The sequence below is a fragment of the Dendrobates tinctorius genome, unplaced genomic scaffold (genome assembly GCF_039654945.1).
Source record: "Dendrobates tinctorius isolate UK_male_01 unplaced genomic scaffold, ASM3965494v1 ptg000009l, whole genome shotgun sequence".
NCBI classification, from domain to species: domain Eukaryota; kingdom Metazoa; phylum Chordata; class Amphibia; order Anura; family Dendrobatidae; genus Dendrobates; species Dendrobates tinctorius.
In genome coordinates this window covers 24,406,572-24,425,040 of record NW_027361677.1, presented here as the reverse complement: position 1 = coordinate 24,425,040, position 18,469 = coordinate 24,406,572, and the positions used below count along the sequence as shown (strand labels likewise).

At 42.6% G+C, this 18,469-nt stretch overlaps 1 protein-coding gene across 2 annotated transcripts in view; it reads right to left on the bottom strand.

Annotated features, from left to right (window-relative positions):
* The window catches only part of PLCG2 (phospholipase C gamma 2), a 121,904-nt gene that overhangs the window by 3,645 nt on the left and 99,790 nt on the right, over positions 1-18,469 (bottom strand). The window contains exons 27-33 of one of the 2 annotated variants that reach the window (XM_073584981.1): positions 14,406-14,615; positions 13,907-14,046; positions 13,689-13,803; positions 12,188-12,355; positions 11,192-11,280; positions 3,246-3,412; positions 1,219-1,265 (exon numbers count right to left, since the gene is read on the bottom strand). In XM_073584981.1, the coding sequence (XP_073441082.1) occupies positions 1,220-1,265; positions 3,246-3,412; positions 11,192-11,280; positions 12,188-12,355; positions 13,689-13,803; positions 13,907-14,046; positions 14,406-14,615 (935 nt within the window). In that variant the 3' untranslated portion in view covers position 1,219. The remainder of the gene's footprint in view (positions 1-1,218; positions 1,266-3,245; positions 3,413-11,191; positions 11,281-12,187; positions 12,356-13,688; positions 13,804-13,906; positions 14,047-14,405; positions 14,616-18,469) is intronic. The other variant, XM_073584990.1, reaches the window with a different exon arrangement.

Here is an 18,469-nt window from a genome sequence, read left to right as displayed (position 1 = left end):
GACTAATTTCTGCCTATCTATAGCTCCAACGTTACTGCTCACAGGAACACTTTCTTGGTGACTGACTCCTGCATGGCATCCAGCTGAAAAGGACATTTTAAGAGGAAAGTTGCAAGCTGCATTTTATCCAACAATCCGCATCAGCCCGGGTGGTCTTTGCTGTTTTGATTGGCAGAGAGGAGCTGAGAAGCAGAACTCTCCCCCAGTGTCTTTTTTTAGCTGGATGTTGTGTTTTTTTTTTTTTTTTTTTTCTTTTTCATACAGCTCTTGATGTGACTAGATTATATGACCCAATCCTATATTTTCAGATGGTTTTCATAACATGTAGATTGAAACATTCCAAATGTCATTGCAAAACCTAATCAGGGTCCTGTGAGCATAAGCTTCTTGTTATCTAATGACCTTTAGATATTTGCACTTGGCACTCAGAAGACCCATCTGACCCCTTCATTGCTAGTCTGTCACAGATAAAGCCATGATTTATGTGCAGCAAACAGGCCGGATGTAATAATGATACCGATACTGTTACTACTTGCAGATTTCACTTTCTCCCTTTACTTGTAATTGACCTAAGAGGATAGATGACTAATGGTAACATTTAAAGGGACCTGTCAGATTAAACAAGCCGTTCTATCTACCTGTATCTTTGTACAAATTGGGAAAATCTGGGATGATCGATATATAGTTTTGTGCGACAACATTCCGTATAACTTGTAATATCTTCCTGTTCTGGGTTAGATACAGGAAAGATGTTTATCTTTGTATCGTGTTATTTTTCTGTCTGTTGTGGGTTAGGTGTCCAGTGTCGCTGCTGCATCGCTGTGAGGTCTGCCTGTGTGACAGCTCACTAGCGATCATTTAGCGATGCACCAGCGATCCTGACCGGGTCGGATCGCTGGTCGGATCGCTGGTGCATCGCTAAATGTAAAAGGGCCTTTAGGTTGTGTCTCAGATTACTCCTCTCTTCTACATTTATAAATCCTTGACTTGTCCCCTTCTGTCATGTTTATAGGAAAGCCCAATATGGTCGTCGATACAGCTCTCACAGATGATACCGCCAAGCTTTCCCGAATAGCAAATTTGACTATTTAGGTATTAGTACATCCAACAAGAGCCCTAGGAAAGTTTGATGTGTTAATTTCAGTTTTATCTTCACTTTTTTTTTTATTAAAAAAAAAGGGGGGGAAATCTTTTCGAGTTCATTTTTTTCCTCTTTACCTTAGAATTCTGGATGAACTCGAGGACTGAACTTTCCGATTCCTGCTCTGGAATAAGAGAAAGATAAGGAATAATTCTATCAATTAAGTTCAATTTTTCCCTGCTCATAGCCAACATTTACTGTCTGTAAAAACCACCACCAATGGCAAACTCATAGTAATCACAAACTCCTGGTTTCTGCTATGTCCTCCTGACCTGATCCATTTGGTGGTGCGGTTCATGATCGAGCGATCCTCAAGATTTTGTTAACTCTAAATTACATACAGTCCACCTTTTATACAGTGCGACGGGTTTATATATACCGTGTAGTATGAATGTTATCTAGAAATTAGGCTAGATGGAGCGGTTAAAAAATTGCTCATTGCTATGACTTTTTGAGATGTGGTCCAATAGTAGTATACAGAAAGACTATCTCTTCAGACAGTGGAGGGAAAGTTATGGTTGGTCTAAAAGGAAAGGTGTTGTTTGATGTATAGAATTTGGGTCTGAACTTGTATTTTATCAAATGAACTCAGGTCAGTAAACATCTTTTTATTAATTTTCAAAGAAACACTGAGAGTTTGACATAAAAAATTGTTTGTGGGTAAACAACTGCTGCTGCAAAGACAGCATCGGTAGTTGCCATTACTCCACCCCTTGCCCAGTTTCCCTGCTCTTTTGCTCTTCCCTTTTATGATGCTGTATCTACAGCTTTCACTGCCAGATAAATTCTCCCTTCCTGCCCAGAGCGGAGTATCCATCATCTGCAATATCAAGACCTTCTTGTAGTGCTAAATGGCAAGATACAGGTCTCCGGTCTCTCACAATCTTTCCCATCCAACGCCGTCCTCCGGTCACTGAACGACAGGTCACTCTTGTCTGAGTGACCAGCTTTCCCCTCTGGAGTTTTTGCGCAGGGGAAGTCATTTCCCAAGGTGGCGCATGCGGAGATTTATAGTCTGACTTTCAAAATGTCATCAGGTCTTGACTGTGTATGCGCCACCTTTTTGATAACAGTGCCTAAGCGAAATTTCCGTACTGTAGCGGCGCTGGAAACCGGGGGAAGACGCCTATCAGTAAGTATATTGCTACACTTCCACTACATATACATTTACACCAGTCCAGGCAATGAAAAGTTTTGGTGGGAAGGAGTCTTTAAATTTGATTTCTCCACATACTGAATTTTTTAGTTCACTAGATAAGTAGTTAGGAGAAGGAAGAAGTGTGGGGCCGATTCATTATCTCTTTTGTGCCTTTTTTGTGTGTCGTTCTCCTGTTTATTCTTTTTATCTTTTCATTTGCAACTTTTTTACAATCACATTTTTTTTTTTTTTCTGTTCTGTTTTCTAGTTCTCCAGTGTGGGAGAATTGATTCATTAATTGCGTCTTTTTAAATAGTAGCAACATTTTGGTCGCAAATATGCTCCAGTCCATGGAATGATTTTTTTTTTTGTACACCAGAATTTTTTTTGTGTGCCATTTTTGCAAACCTTTTACAAAAAAAGTTAAAAATACGTACAATAAAGATTATTTTTGGCTTTCTTGAAAATTCATGAACCATGTGCGCCATTTTGCAAAATTTAACTTGATGTGACTTTAAAAAAAATGCAAATAATGAATCGGGGCCATGCTGCTGCTTACATATGGTTCACTAATGCATACAAAACGTAGATATACAATGTCCCTAGTATCAGAAATAATTGCCACCACCTGTATAGGACACACACCAGTGAAAGTGTTACCACCACCAAAAAAGTGAGTATTGAAGCCTCCAATTTTCAAAGTAATCTAATACTTAGAATCACACAACCCAAATAAGTCACCACATCAAGGACAGAAAGCAACTCTTCTGAGTACCAAGTGCAAAAGGATCGAAAACCAGCTGCCACCACCAGTGTAAAGCATTAGTTCTTGGAGCAGACTAAAAATCTCAGCATGCATGCATGATTCAGCTGTTTGGGGATAATCATATAGTCTTATTTTCTCGATCTAGAATGATCCAAGATAATGAGACGACACCAAAGCCGCCTCCTTTTCTCCATGCTTACCTCCTGCCAGGTTCTGAGATTGCTGTGCCTCTGCCATCCATCCCATATTGCCTTGCCATTGGTTCTCTGCCAGGGACGCCCCTCACTGTCTTATGTGTGTCATATAATGGCAGCTCGACATTGTGGCTTATCATACCGGATGATGAATACAATTCTTCGCCCGTTCCCTTTAAAGAGAGGATGGGTTGTTAGTAGAGATCAGCGACCACTAAATTGCTTAGGTTTCTGATTCACATTACTGGCATCAGGTTTGTCACTAATTAACGCAGAAAAAAAAGTGACAAAACCACACCAAATATGCAACGTATGCACACAGCCTAAATTTTTTAAGACCTTTTTTGTGGGTTATATACTGTACCTATGAAATGTACTCCAGACCACCGAATAGCCTTTGGGTGAGCGATATGATAAGATAAAAATGGAACAAGTTTTTTAAAGGGTTATATAGCAACGAAATGTACCCAAGAACACGTACTACTGTATGGCTGAGAAATGTAACCCAGCAAGGAAAACCCCAGAATTCAGAATAGTGTATGGGTAAGAAATATGAAGAAACGAGCAACATTTTCAAACGCTTGTTTCTACTGTTATATACGACAAAAATGTGACATAAAGCACGTATGGATGAGTAATCTAACCCTGAACTATTTTTCTACACTTTTTGTATGTTTTACATACCATCGTAATGCAACAATAAGTGTTAAACTGTATGGATGAGTCCTTGAATCCATAACAAAATTTTGAAAGTGTAGTTGATGTACTTTTACAGTCATAAAGGCATTGCGTAAAGTGCAAAGACAGATATAAAATATGATTAGGATCATCAATACACTCTTGAAAGGCAACAACTGGCGGGTCTCATTAAAATATAGAATATTACAAACCCATTTGTGCTGATGTCATCTGGTGGTGTGGAAAAGTGTGGGCTAAGCCAGTCTTTGTTAATTTTTATGAGAGTGAGCTTGTCTGCATTGTATTGGCAGGCAGCACAACACTTCCAAGGCATAGAGGGACAGCTCATGCCAGGTGTCCAGTTTTGAGACCCAACAGCTGAAAGACCATCTTTAAAAACTTATCCCTCCTTGTCAAAAATACCTGGTCATCAGGCCCTGGCCGAGGGGCTAGTGTCGTGAAATTGGCCCAAGCCTTTGACAGTGTACACCTGCCTCTGCTGTGCGTCTCCCTCGTCTCCCCTCCTTGGTTGGGCAAGGAAGCTTGCCCACTGCCTCTAGCGTTGTGATGGAAATTTTTTCAACGTATTTTCCACAATGGCCTTCTGGTATAGCACCATTTTAGAAGACCTCTCCACCTCAGGAAGAAGAGATGCAATATTTCTGTTGTAGCATGGGTCTGGCAGGGTGAACAACCAGTACTTTTTTTTTTTTTTCTTTTTCTTTTTTTACCAAGATGAATGTAGTGTGAATTATTATTATTATTATTATTATTATTATTTATTGTTATAGCGCCATTTATTCCATGGCGCTTTACATGTGAGGGGGGTATACATAAAAACAAGTACAGTAGTCTTAAACAATACAAGTCATAACTGGTACAGGAGGAGAGAGGACCCTGCCCGCTTGGGCTCACAATCTTCAAGGGATGGGTGATAATACAGTAGGCGAGGGTAGAGCTGGTCGTGCAGCGGTTTGGTCGATCGGTGGTTACTGCAGGTTATAGGCTTGTCGGAAGAGGTGGGTCTTCAGGCTCTTTTTGAAGGTTTCGATGGTAGGTGAGAGTCTGATATGTTGTGGTAGAGAGTTCCAGAGTAGGGGAGATGCGCGAGAGAAATCTTGTATGCGATTGTGGGAAGAGGAGATAAGAGGGGAGTAGAGAAGGAGATCTTGTGAGGATCGGAGGTTGCGTGCAGGAAAGTACCGGGAGACGAGGTCACAGATGTATGGAGGAGACAAGTTGTGGATGGCTTTGTATGTCATGGTTAGGGTTTTGTAATGGAGTCTCTGGGCAATTGGGAGCCAGTGAAGGGATTGACAGAGGGGAGAAGCTGGGGAATAGCGGGGGGACAGGTGGATTAGTCGGGCAGCAGAGTTTAGAATAGATTGGAGGGGTGCGAGAGTGTTTGAGGGGAGGCCGCAGAGCATGAGGTTGCAGTAGTCAAGGCGAGAGATGATGAGGGCATGGACTAGGGTTTTTGCAGATTCTTGGGTGAGGAATGAACGGATGCGTGAAATATTTTTGAGTTGAAGTCGGCAGGAAGTGGAAAGGGTTTGGATATGTGGTTTGAAGGAGAGATCAGCATCAAGGATTACTCCGAGGCAGCGAGCTTGTGGGACTGGGGAGAGTGGGCAGTCATTTACTGTAATTGATAGGTTCGTAGGGGGGGTCACGTGAGATGGGGGAAAGATGATGAATTCTGTTTTGTCCATGTTGAGTTTCAGATATCTAGTGGAGAAGAAGGATGAAATAGTGGACAGACATTGAGGGATTCTGGTTAGTAGGGAGGTGATATCTGGTCCAGAGATGTAGATCTGTGTGTCATCAGCATAAAGATGATACTGAAAGCCATGAGATTCTATGAGCTGTCCCAGGCCAAAGGTGTAAATAGAGAACAGCAGGGGCCCTAGGACTGAACCTTGTGGGACTCCGACAGATAGGGGGCGAGGTGAGGAGGTGGTGTGTGAGTGGGAGACGCTGAATGTCCGGTCTGTTAGGTATGATGAGATCCAGGAGAGGGCCAAGTCTGTGATGCCGAGGGATGAGAGGGTCTGTAATAATAGGGAATGGTCCACTGTGTCAAAGGCAGCCGACAGGTCCAGGAGGAGGAGGACAGAGTAGTGTCGCTTGCTCTTGGCAGTTAAGAGGTCATTGGTGACCTTAGTAAGGGCAGTTTCAGTGGAGTGGTGTGACCGGAAGCCAGATTGTAAGCGGTCGAAGAGGGAGCAAGAAGAGAGATGGGAGGACAGTTCAAGGTAGACGTGTTGTTCCAGTAGCTTGGAGGCGTATGGGAGAAGTGATATAGGGCGATAGCTAGATACAGAGGATGGGTCAAGAGAGGGCTTTTTGAGGATAGGTGTGATGGAGGCATGTTTAAAGCTTGAGGGGAAAACACCAGTTGTTAGTGATAGGTTGAAGAGATGGGTTAGGGTTGGGATGAAGACTGTGGTGAGGTTTGGGATGAAGTGGGATGGGATCGGGTCGAGTGCACAGGTGGTGAGATGTGATCTTGAGAGTAGAGTGGAGAGTCGATCTTCTGTAATGGTGGAGAAGTTGGTTTTGAAGGTGGAGGGCTGGGAAGTCGGGAGGAAGGGCTCTGGGGGTTGTTGACCAAAACTGTCCCTGATGTTATCAATTTTCTGCTTGAAAAATGAGGCAAAGTCTTCAGCTGAGATGAGTGGGGAGGGAGGAGGTGCTGGGGGGCGGAGGAGAGAATTGAAGGTGTTGAATAACTGTTTAGGGTTGTGAGACAGGGAGGATATGAGAGATGAGAAGTAGGTTTGTTTAGCTGTGGCGAGTGTGGTCTTGAAAGTAGTGAGGGACTGTTTGAATGCGATGAAATGCTCGTTGGAGTGGGATCTTTTCCATCTGCGCTCAGCAGCCCTGGAAGCTCGCCTCAGCTCTTTGGTCAGGCTGGTGTGCCAGGGCTGTCTGTTGATTTTGCGAGTTTTGGTATGTGTAAGTGGGGCAGCGGATTCCAAAGCTACAGCTATTGTGGTGTTATATAGAGCGGCAGCGTCATCCGCATTGTGTAAGGAACTTATATCTGTAAGAGGGAGGAGGGATTCGGAGAATGAGTGTAGGTCAAGGTGTTTAAGATTCCTGCGAGGGTGTGAAAGTTTGTGGGGTGGGGATTGTAGACATGGAGTGAAGAGGGAAGAGAATGTGAGCAGGTTGTGGTCAGAGAGAGAAAGAGGTGAGTTAGAGAGGTTAGATAGGGAGCAGAGGCGGGTGAAGATGAGGTCCAGTGTGTGGCCATCTTTGTGGGTGGCTGTAGAAGACCATTGAGTGAGGCCGAAGGAGGAAGTGAGAGATAGAAGTTTAGTGGCAGCTGAGAGGGAAGTGTCAATGGGGATGTTGAAGTCGCCCATGATGATAGTAGGGATGTCCGCGGAAAGGAAATGAAGTAACCAGGTGGTGAAGTGGTCAAAGAAGGTGGTGGCTGGCCCTGGGGGGCGGTAGATGACAGCCAGTTGGAGGTTGGAGGGGGAGTAGATGCGCACAGAGTGCACCTCAAAGGAAGGGAGGGTAACAGAGGGTGGCAGTGGGATTGGGGTGAAGGAGCAGGTATCTGACAGGAGAAAACCAACTCCTCCACCATGTTTGCTGCTGGGGCGGGGGGTGTGAGAAAGGTGGAAGCCGCCATACGAAAGTGCAGCAGGAGAGGCTGTGTCAGAAGGGGTGAGCCAGGTTTCGGTGATGGCGAGGAAGGAGAGTTTGGTAGTAACGAAAAGATCATGGATGTATGGATGAGTCCTTGAATCCATAACAAAATTTTGAAAGTGTAGTTGATGTACTTTTACAGTCATAAAGGCATTGCGTAAAGTGCAAAGACAGATATAAAATATGATTAGGATCATCAATACACTCTTGAAAGGCAACAACTGGCGGGTCTCATTAAAATATAGAATATTACAAACCCATTTGTGCTGATGTCATCTGGTGGTGTGGAAAAGTGTGGGCTAAGCCAGTCTTTGTTAATTTTTATGAGAGTGAGCTTGTCTGCATTGTATTGGCAGGCAGCACAACACTTCCAAGGCATAGAGGGACAGCTCATGCCAGGTGTCCAGTTTTGAGACCCAACAGCTGAAAGACCATCTTTAAAAACTTATCCCTCCTTGTCAAAAATACCTGGTCATCAGGCCCTGGCCGAGGGGCTAGTGTCGTGAAATTGGCCCAAGCCTTTGACAGTGTACACCTGCCTCTGCTGTGCGTCTCCCTCGTCTCCCCTCCTTGGTTGGGCAAGGAAGCTTGCCCACTGCCTCTAGCGTTGTGATGGAAATTTTTTCAACGTATTTTCCACAATGGCCTTCTGGTATAGCACCATTTTAGAAGACCTCTCCACCTCAGGAAGAAGAGATGCAATATTTCTGTTGTAGCATGGGTCTGGCAGGGTGAACAACCAGTACTTTTTTTTTTTTTTCTTTTTCTTTTTTTACCAAGATGAATGTAGTGTGAATGTCACATGTATGTATGTAGGAATGTAGTGCCAAGAGCCATACAGCCAACACTTAACTGTCTCCACCATGATGACAACTCTCCATCTCCTCCTTCCTCTCTTCCTCCTCATTCCCATCCTCAGTCCATCCACGTAGGAGAGACTGGATGAAAGTTGTGTGGCTACTAGCTTCTGTTGTGTTAGCCACCAGCTCCTGTTTCTCCTGTTCCTGCCAGCTTTCCAGGTTGGGTCGGTGACTTCGTCATCCACCACCTCGTCTTCCAGCACAGTACTCTGGTGCTCCTGGCTTTGTGACTTAACAACAAGACCTAGCGGCAAGAGTGTCTCATCATCATCTTCCCCCTTATCTCAAATTTGCCGTTCCCCATGTTCTTGTGGCTGTGGCTGCTCTAAGTTTTGTGCATCACTAAAAGTGCATGTCCTGGGAGCATGCAGGTTGAGAGTGCCTCCCTGCAAAGTGGGACAGGAACCTATGTGTCGTGGATGAGCGTGTTTCTTGTGCTCCAACAACGGGCGTAGTCGCACCTGCCCCACGTCCTCAGCATCTGCGTGCACCATCATCAGCACTCCCCATCCCTCAGCTCACGCCTTATGCATTTTGTATTTGCTAAGTCTCTTGAAACCACATTTTTTTTAGTTAAAAAAAAAAAAAAGTCACTTGCGGCAATCAAGGTGATTTTTGTGAGTTTACTCCACCGTAATGTAACAGAATGCAAAAGTATATGGATGAAGATCAAATTCAATCCAGATAAATGTTTCAATGCTTCCTCTCAGTTTTAGAGATCACAGACATATTCACAAAGTAACACTGTATGAATGAGAAATGGAGGCCTCGAAATTTTAAAAGCTTTTGTTCACCGAGTTCACAGAAATGTACTCCACTTTACAGAATAGTATGGCTGAGAAATGTAGCCCAGGAAAATGTTTCAACAATTTTTGGGTGTGGATCTTGAAGCACGTAATACTTGATGGATCAAAATATATTCAATTTTTCCAGCATCCACCAAAAAAAAGGAGCTTATATTTGCCAATGGACTGCCCAGGCCTAATCCCTACCTATAGTCTGGATTTTGTCACTCTACCTGCTCCTGCGACTCTCTCCCTCCCTAGGCTGAATGCAGTTTGTATCTGATACAAACGATTAGCCTCTAGAAGGGCTGTTAGTATGATGGCTCAGCACCGGTATCAACACTACAAGCCTCTGATTCTTTACAACTATTATTTTATTGACTTCCGGTGTTGTTGCTCCATCTTGAGTGATCATTGATCCCAGTAGGTTGAAGTCCTTTACGACTTCCAGTTTGTCGTTGTCCATATCTAATGTGTCCTGGTCGTACCTGGCAGTAGACAATATCTTTGTCGTCTTTGTGTTGAGTAGCAGTCCCATGTCAGAGCTTTCCATCTTGACACTAAGTAATAAGTCCTTTATTCCATCTACGCTTGTTGCTATCAATGTTTAAATGTTGGTACTACCCACATATACTTGTGAATAGAAAAAAGGCTTTTCTAGCCTTGTTAGATGAAAAATCTCTGATACCTGTACCTTTCTATAACAAAAAAAGGTAATATAGGTCAAAGTTCCTATAGTTCTCTTTTTAGTTGCCTTTTTATTATTTGTGGTTTTTTTTTTTAAAGGGGGAATTCTCGTTGTTTATGGTTGAGTTTTTCTTGGTGCTGCTCAGATACGCAAAAGAACCAGGTTTTGCCAAATTGTAATTTTGCAAATCAATAATTGTCAGAAAATTTTGGAAGATGACTTTAATTAAAAATGTATCTTTAAAGCCTAGAGAACTACTGGGAGGAAAAAAAAAAGTTTAAAGTCTACGGTAAAATGTCCACTCATCACTTTGGATAACTCTAACTTCCCCATAGACACCTCACAAGTTGCCGTAATTAAATAAATTTATAGATTTGATAGAAAAAGAAAAGCTTCCTATTAGCATCGGAATGCAGAAGGAAAAAAAAAACATGAATGATATTCTTTAAAAATTACCCAATTTTCCTAAATTGACATCGTAATCAAAAGCGTAATTTAGAATTTGCAAGTGTCTTGAACGGCTTTCTTCTACCGCGGTTTAGAAATGTCTGGGTTGGGGGGGTTTTGCTTTTTTTTTTTTTTTTTCCCCCGAGCCATCTGTAGGGCTTTATGATCTCGCATTTCTCGTCTAAGTGTCTGCAGATGTGCTTTTTATCAAAGCAGGCCTACTATTAAATTATAACCGTTTATTGAGGAGGTTTTCAAGTCACAGAACAGATGGATCGGGCCGCCGCTCGTGTTTTAATTTCGCATTCAGATTACATTGGCAGAGGGTTTTGACTCTGTAACGGTCGTAAAAAATTCACGGTTCGACGTAGATTCATCAAAATATTTTCAAACCCTCCTCCCGGTGAATAAAGCGGCCTATTGAGGATATTTCGAAAGACATTGAGGATGATAAATGGCCTATCCCTATGGCTGCCCCTAAGAAAAAAAAATGTACTGTATGGGAAAAAATTGGCTTTATTCTAAGAAATCTTCATAATTTGGATGGTATATTCCCCGAGACCCCCTGACAGCAGGCCCACATTTATTTATTTTCCCCTGTTGGCAGTTTCTATTCTCTTCTTAGGTTCCAATCTCCCCAACATTCAGTTCATATGCAGAAAACTTAATTGCCATCGGCCAAATAAAATCTTAATGCATTTTTGTACAGCCCATAAAAGTGTCATGTATAAGAAAACAATTAAAAGGCGACGATTCTGGGATAAGGAAACTAAGTGACCTGATGGCCCTGATTCCAATACCTGGAAAATAAAGCAAATTGACAGCTCTTACCAAAATTTTTTTTATATTGCAGTAGACCAGAAGGGAAGCCAGTTCTATATTTTCACCATACCCATTTTTGAGCGGCACCGATCTGTAACCTGAAAATATATTGCAATTACAATCACAATTTGTGCAAATTTATTTATTTATTTTTTTGTAAACCTGTTGTTCAAAAAGCTCCTTCTCCAAAATAAATTTGCAAGAAATTAAAAAAAAAAATGTTTTATTGGTATGTATTAAATTTTATCCCTTTTATGCCTTTTTTTCCAATCACTGTTTTCCTTTGGACTGAAAATAATCAGTCTCGCCCACCTAAAGCTAAAAACTCAGGGGGTTCTTGTGATCCTTTTTTATTTCAATTTTTTTTGACTTATTGAGTCTATTAGGGGCTACTAGATGTAGCCGTATTTATAGCCAGCCCCTGTTGTATCATTTAAAGGGAATCTGTCAGTAGGTTTTTGCTATTTAATCTGAGAGTAGCATGATGTAGGAGCAGAGATCCTGTTTCCAGGGATTTGTCATTTGCTCAGCAGTTTGTTGTAGTTTCAATACAATCAGTGTTTTATTAGCAGGAGATTATCACAAGAGGATACTTGCAAGGATATCCAACTAATGTGTAACCCCGCCCACACCACTGATTGGCAGTTTGTACAGGAATCTGCCAATCAGCGGTGTGGACGGGGTTTTACACCGCCCAGCATTCCCGAGCTGTGCTACATCTACAGCAGAGAAAAATGGGGTATTTTATAAAAACTGCATCAAGCAGCCCAGTAAGTGACATATTGCTGGAATCAGGGTCACTGTCTCTACATCATGCTACTGTTGGATTACTCAGCAAAACCTGCTGACAAATTCCCTTAAAAGTACTGTAAATGGAAATTCAATAAATTTGTTCTCTTGACTCTTCTAAAAATTTACCGTACTTGGCAAAAAAATGTAAAAACAACTTTGATTCAACTATAATTGTGAAAGCATTGTTATATGGCATATATCTTATATGCATACCTGTTTTTAGCCCTAGTAAAGGAAATGTACTCTGTGCCAAGAAGTTGGGGTCACTGAACATGTCTTCTTCATATACCACAAACCTCAGGAACGCCAGGTCCGGTTCATAGATCTCAAACAAGGCTTGCTGCTGAACGGCCGTCCACACTGGGTTTAAGCCATTATCATCTAGAAATTAAATTTCAGAAATAATCTCTGGGTGTAATTCTCTGCATGGCAAGGAATGGTACAGGAAAGTGGACACAGCGCTTCTCTAGTGCTACAATCCCCTTCATTTCCAGAAGTAATGATAGTAACAGACGTCTGCCGGTGGTAATGCTAGCCATATGACATCACTTTATTGGAAAATACCTTATAATACTCTTGTTTCCCAATTTCATGTTGTTGCTTTATAGTCTATGGACACATTTTAGATTTTTTTTTTTTTTGTATTTTGTTAGTCATTACTTTTAATAAAATTGCACTGCATTTCACTGTGCAGTCTTCATTCTTTCATTCACTTTCAGACCCGCTGATATGTAACTTTTAGCCTAATACAAATGTAAGACTTTTCTCTTTAGTGAGTGTCTTTCCCAGTAATATAGGCATCTATGTGTATATCAGCTCATATGCCTCTGCATGAGTTTTCCTCCTTATCTGTAGCCTGTTTTCTCTGCCCTCACTGAGAATGTAGATATCTTCGCCTTTCCACTTTGTAGAGATCTGTGTACAACTCCCTTCCCCTCACTGATGCTATCTCTAAGGGCTCATACTCACTTGCGAGAGACTCGCACAATTCTCGTGCGAGTCTCTCGCATGAAAACCTGGCAAGGCCGCCAACACTGGGACCGGAGCGTGTGGCTACATGTATTTCTATGCAGACATACGTTCCGGTCCCAGTGCTGGCGGCAGTGCCAGGTCTTCATGCGAGCGACTCACATGAGAATCGTGCGAGTATCTCGCAAGTGAGTATGAGCCCTAAAACTGAGAGAAGGGAGGAGGTAGAACAGAGATTGCATGTAAAAGTGCAGTCTGCCTTATTTTACTCATTTTCGGACCCCCTTGGTATGTAGCCTAATAGAAGCTTCTGATTTTTATTTTTAGGGAGGGTCTTTCACCACAGTAATATAGGCTGGATGGGATCTATGTGTATGTATTAACTCCTATGTCATCACAGCTTCTATCCTTCACTTGTGTCCTCTCCATGTGTTTTCTGTAGCCTTTTTCTCTGCCCTCACGGAGACTGTAGATGCTTCCCCCCTCTGTACTCTGTAAAAATCTGTGTACAACTCCCTTCCCCTCCCTGCTGCTATCTTTATTACTGAGAGAAGGGAAGGAGAGGTCAAGGACATCCTTCACACCCATCAGCAGAAGTCCTAATGGATTGGTATCTTTAGTGCAGATCACGAAGCTAGATTATAAAATATATATAATTTTTAATTAAGACAGTTTAGAAAGATGCCTAAATTAGAGTTTAGGAAGTAAAGGAGGTGTACAGACTTAAGAAAAGTCTCCTACTCACTGACTACGCTGGTTCGGAACTTGTTGTTGTCGTATTCTACTCCACATATCTCTACCTCTACGAATGGACAGGCAATACCACGGCCCGGCTTTGGCAGATGACGAGCTCCAATGACCTAAGAGAATGAACCACTCATGATTTATCCTCCTTTCTAGCTTCAGGTTACATCCAAACTTTAATTTGGTCACCCATTATGGCCTAATTAATCTTTCTGTTACCTTAATGGTCAAAACCATTTGTGCCCGTCTCTTGGGAATACTCGGGTCGTAGGCGTCTTGTCTCATGCACTCTGGTTGTAAAATGTACCCACATCGGCCGTTGTGGGCGAACATGGAATTATTTATTTGCATGTATCGATCTGGAAATAGAGGATAAGGCAGGAAATGTATATTTTGGAACTACAATCTGGGGGGAATAGTGCTGGACAGGAAAAGTTCTCTTGGACAAGAGCTTATGTCTCTAATTGATGTGGGTACTGTACTCCTGAATCTGGCGTTTTTCTTTTTTGGTGTCCTGTTCCTTGTAGTTAAATCTATTAGCCAAGTGGATGTGGTCTTCAAGTGTATGGGTGTGTGTTGTTGAGGATACGGGAAAGAGGGGGCAGTATCTCAGGAACCGAAAAGTAAAGGAACATAAGAAGAACATCGCCAGATTCAGAACAGCGGCATTTAAACCTGAATATTCACTTGTTTATTAAAGAAGGGAAAAAGTCGGTACCTGGTGTCTGGTAATTTAGAGCCACCATCTGGGCTCCGCATTGCCAGAGGTGCAGAGGGTCATAGTTTGAGGAGTCGACTCTTGGTCCCTTAGGGTAGACCCGGGTTAAAGCTTTGCGGTTGTATCTCACGAGCTCACTGCCTTTCTGCCTTGAGATGCTTTCTGCTTTATTCTCGACAAACGATCGGATTTCTCGAAAATCGGGTCTCTCTGTAAATACATATATAAAAAAAGTTAAGACATTGATAATAATAAAAGTTGGAATCAACAACCATATCCGCATGCAAAATTTATACCATATACTTGTCAATATGTACGGCTTAGCTGTGGTGACAACTACTGACTAGATCGGATCGATTCGCGGGACTCTGGTCCAGGTCAGTGGTACTTGGCGACTAAATCTCTTACCTTCTGTTGTCCCCAGCGCTGCTTTTGATTAGCCAGGGCTGACGTAATGGCATCTGTGCGTCTTGTTGCAAAGATGACATTGCACCAGCCCTGACAAATCACATGCCATACTGGGGACCCCAACAAATTCGTGGGCCGGATTCCTTCCAATCGATTCACTCATCTTTACTCCTGACCCTTGGTTATTATCAGTTTCTTCCCCAGAGGAAGATATACGGTAACGGTCATGTGGCTAAATATTCTTTTTTTAAGAACATGAATGTATCATTTAGTTGACGTACTGTACGATAATTCACATGGTATGCATACTTTTGCAACTTTTATTCGCCTTAAACATATTACTGTTTGGTGTATGCAGCTGCTATGCAGACTTACATGTTTCCATTCCATGTGCCCCTAATTTTTTTGAAGTGTGTGGGAGAGAAACTTTATTTTACTCCTTTTACTTTATTAAAGGGATTGTCCATTTTATTTTTTTTATTTTTTTTAATTGTCTAGTATTCTAAAAAATAATGAGCCCGCTGCAGCCAATCATTAGCTGGAGGTATGACTCATTAGTCACTCCTGCTGCAAGTGATTGGCTGCAGCAGTCACATGCTGTATGACCAAACAAGGATGCACAAACTATCCACATTCTGTTACATACATGTGACTGCTGCCAATCAGTGGCCACAGAGAGGCCCTAGGATGCTAGGCAAGTGACTTTTTTTTTTTTTTTTTTAAATCAACCCCTTTAGTAATAATAAAAAATCAGCCCCTTTATTGCTCTCTACCCAGATCCTATGATATAGGGAGGAGTTTGTCAGAAGGAGCCCATCCAGATATACTTATAGCTTTCTAATCATGCATCTGAAGCGCACAAAATATAGAACCTAAATGACAACGGCGCCTGGACAGTAACTCAGAAATATGCTAATATCTTCATTTACATTTTCATTTCCTGGAGTTTGAGGGGCACCTCAGACTAATGTCACCCGCACCTTCAGCTGTCATTGATGGAAAATATATATTTGCAACCTTCACCATGTGCTTAGGTGAACTTTCATAATTGCCAGCCCCCAGATTACTCATTACCAGAGAGTTAAAATAATTGCATAATTAAATGAGTTATTTTAATTGGACCTGCTCGAGGCGGGAGAATGGAATATATTTATGTCGAGAAAGAAACAAGTTATTACGCTTGGGAAACTGTCACCGAGTCATAAATTAGGAAATGCCTTCTCCTGTAGAAAGTTCTGAACTACGCGCTATTAAACTCATTAGCCGAATCTCTCCTCGGTGCTGCGCTCCGCAATACATTTGTTGCCAACAATGTCGTTCTCATGGTTTTAATTTAAAATTCCCAAACTGTCCATTTATGAAAGTGCCAGCGATGAGCAACCAAAACAACCTAAAGTATGACCCTATGTAAGTTAGTAAGTGATGAGATTACTTAGGCTGGGATCACACATGCGAGAAACATGGGCAAGTCTCGCATGTTAATACCCGGCACTCGGATCGGAGCGTGCGGCCGCATAGCAGTACATGGAGCCGCACAGTCTGGTCCCGAGTGCCGGCGGCAGTGCCGGGTATTTACATGCGAGACTCAGCCGTGTTTCTCGCATGTGTGATGCCAGCCTCACAGCGACTGTAGGAGAGTCACAGCCACATGCGGTAAGTAAGCGGAACAATGCAATCCTATGGGTGCGGGATCGCCGCGATTCCGCAAAATAATAAACATGCTGCGGATTTTTCCGCGATGCGATTCCGCCGCGGGAAGATCCGCAGCATTAGCACAGCATTGCGGAATCCCATAAGATTGCATGGAATGCTGTTTTTTGCGTTTAAGCTGCAAAATCGCGCGTTAAACGCCGCGAAAACGCAAAAAAAAAAAAAAACGCGCCGTGTGAACGCAGCCTAAAAGGTAAAGATGGATTTTTGTCTTTCTTCAGGGCGTGAGGTTGGGTCCTTGTGACTTTACACTACAGGAACAGTGGACAGGTCTAGCTATACAGATAGTGGGGCAGGCGTTTCTAACTAGCAGGAGAACTGGAGGTGGGTCTTAGTCTCTCCCTACAGGAAATCTGAGCATGTCTTTATTTCTCTACAGGAAGTGGAGGCAGGTCTTTGTATTTCTACAGGAAGTGGAGGCAGGTCTTTGTATTTCTACAGGAAGTGGAGGCAGGTCTTTGTATTTCTACAGGAAGTGGAGGCAGGTCTTTGTATTTCTACAGGAAGTGGAGGCAGGTCTTTGTATTTCTACATGAAGTGGATGCAGGTTTTTGTCTCTCTCTACAGTAAGTGGGACCGGGTCTTTGTGTTTCTGCAAGAAGTGAGAATGTATCTTTGTCTCTACAGGAAATGGGGTTGGATCTTTGTATCTTTACTCCTGCTTTCATTTATGTCCACCTGATACAGGAAGTGACACAGGCTTCCAGGGCAGGCAGACTTTTGGACAGTTGTAGGAGCAGTGCATGCTGGGTAATGAAGGATGACATGCCAAGCACACTTTAAATGTGGCTGTTCTGCAGTACCCGTCACATCCTATGGGCAAAAGTGGCTCTGTTTCTAAGAAAAATAAAATCTACACTCCAGTTAATGTTTTAACATCCTTGAACTGTTTTCTGGTGGCTCCTTTAGAAGACACTGAGTGTGTCATCTACTATATAATCGTCCTATTCTGTCTGTCTGTAACGGAAATCCCGCGGCGCTGATTGGTCGCGCCCGGCTCAGCTCATTTGAAGGACGCACTCCTCCGTCTGGGGATCTGCGGGAGAGAGATTGATTCTAGAATACCCGATGCGTTAGAATCTGGCCACCATCTAGTCTCTAAATAAGTAGCTGTTGGGTCGTATCCTCATCGCTATTACTGTGATACTTGTCCACCCCCATAGGTGACCAACAGCCATTCTGGTTATATTCTTTTAGATGCTTGAAAACACTGTCCGTCGCTGCAGGGAAAGCCATAGGCCTGACCAGCTACTTCTCTACTGCATGTCTTGTTCATATAGGCCTGAAAATACCTTGGAACAACTTCTAAAACTCTGCAGGAAAGTTGAAGAAGAAGTAATGGATTGCAGCTGCAGTTCTTCTATACAAAAATAACTACGACTTTGCTATTTTTCAAAGGGAACCTATCAGCAATTTTATACCACCCAACACGACAGCCAGGCAGGCTCCTTTACAGAAATCTAATGTTAAAGAGGATTTCCAGCTGCTGATTTTTTTTTTTTTTTTTTTTAATGTAAAGTGTGGAACCAGGCTAAAAAAAAAAAAAGCTGTAATCACCCCAGGAACTGCTCCATGCTCCAGCATTGCTGCTCCAACGGTCTCTGTCAAACCAGGAGCGATGACATCTTTACAACCAGTCTCCTTGCTGTGGAGCCACTTAGGTGTTTAGTGGTCCTGGCTTTATCACTTGCATTACAGCGGAGACCGCCAGAGAAGCAGCGCTGGAGCAGATTCTCCGGGCAGTAGCCTTTCTTTTTCTTTTATCAGTGTGACTCCCCACTGTACATTTTTTAAAATAACAAGAAAATCTGGAAAATCCCTTTAATCTTCTGAAGCTCTGTAATGCTTAAGGAAAAATGTGGTTTAAAAAAAAAAAAAGGAATCGGGAGAATAGTCCATTGGGTGTTTTTTATGGCTTCTCCTGGTGCAAATTGGCTTGAATTAAT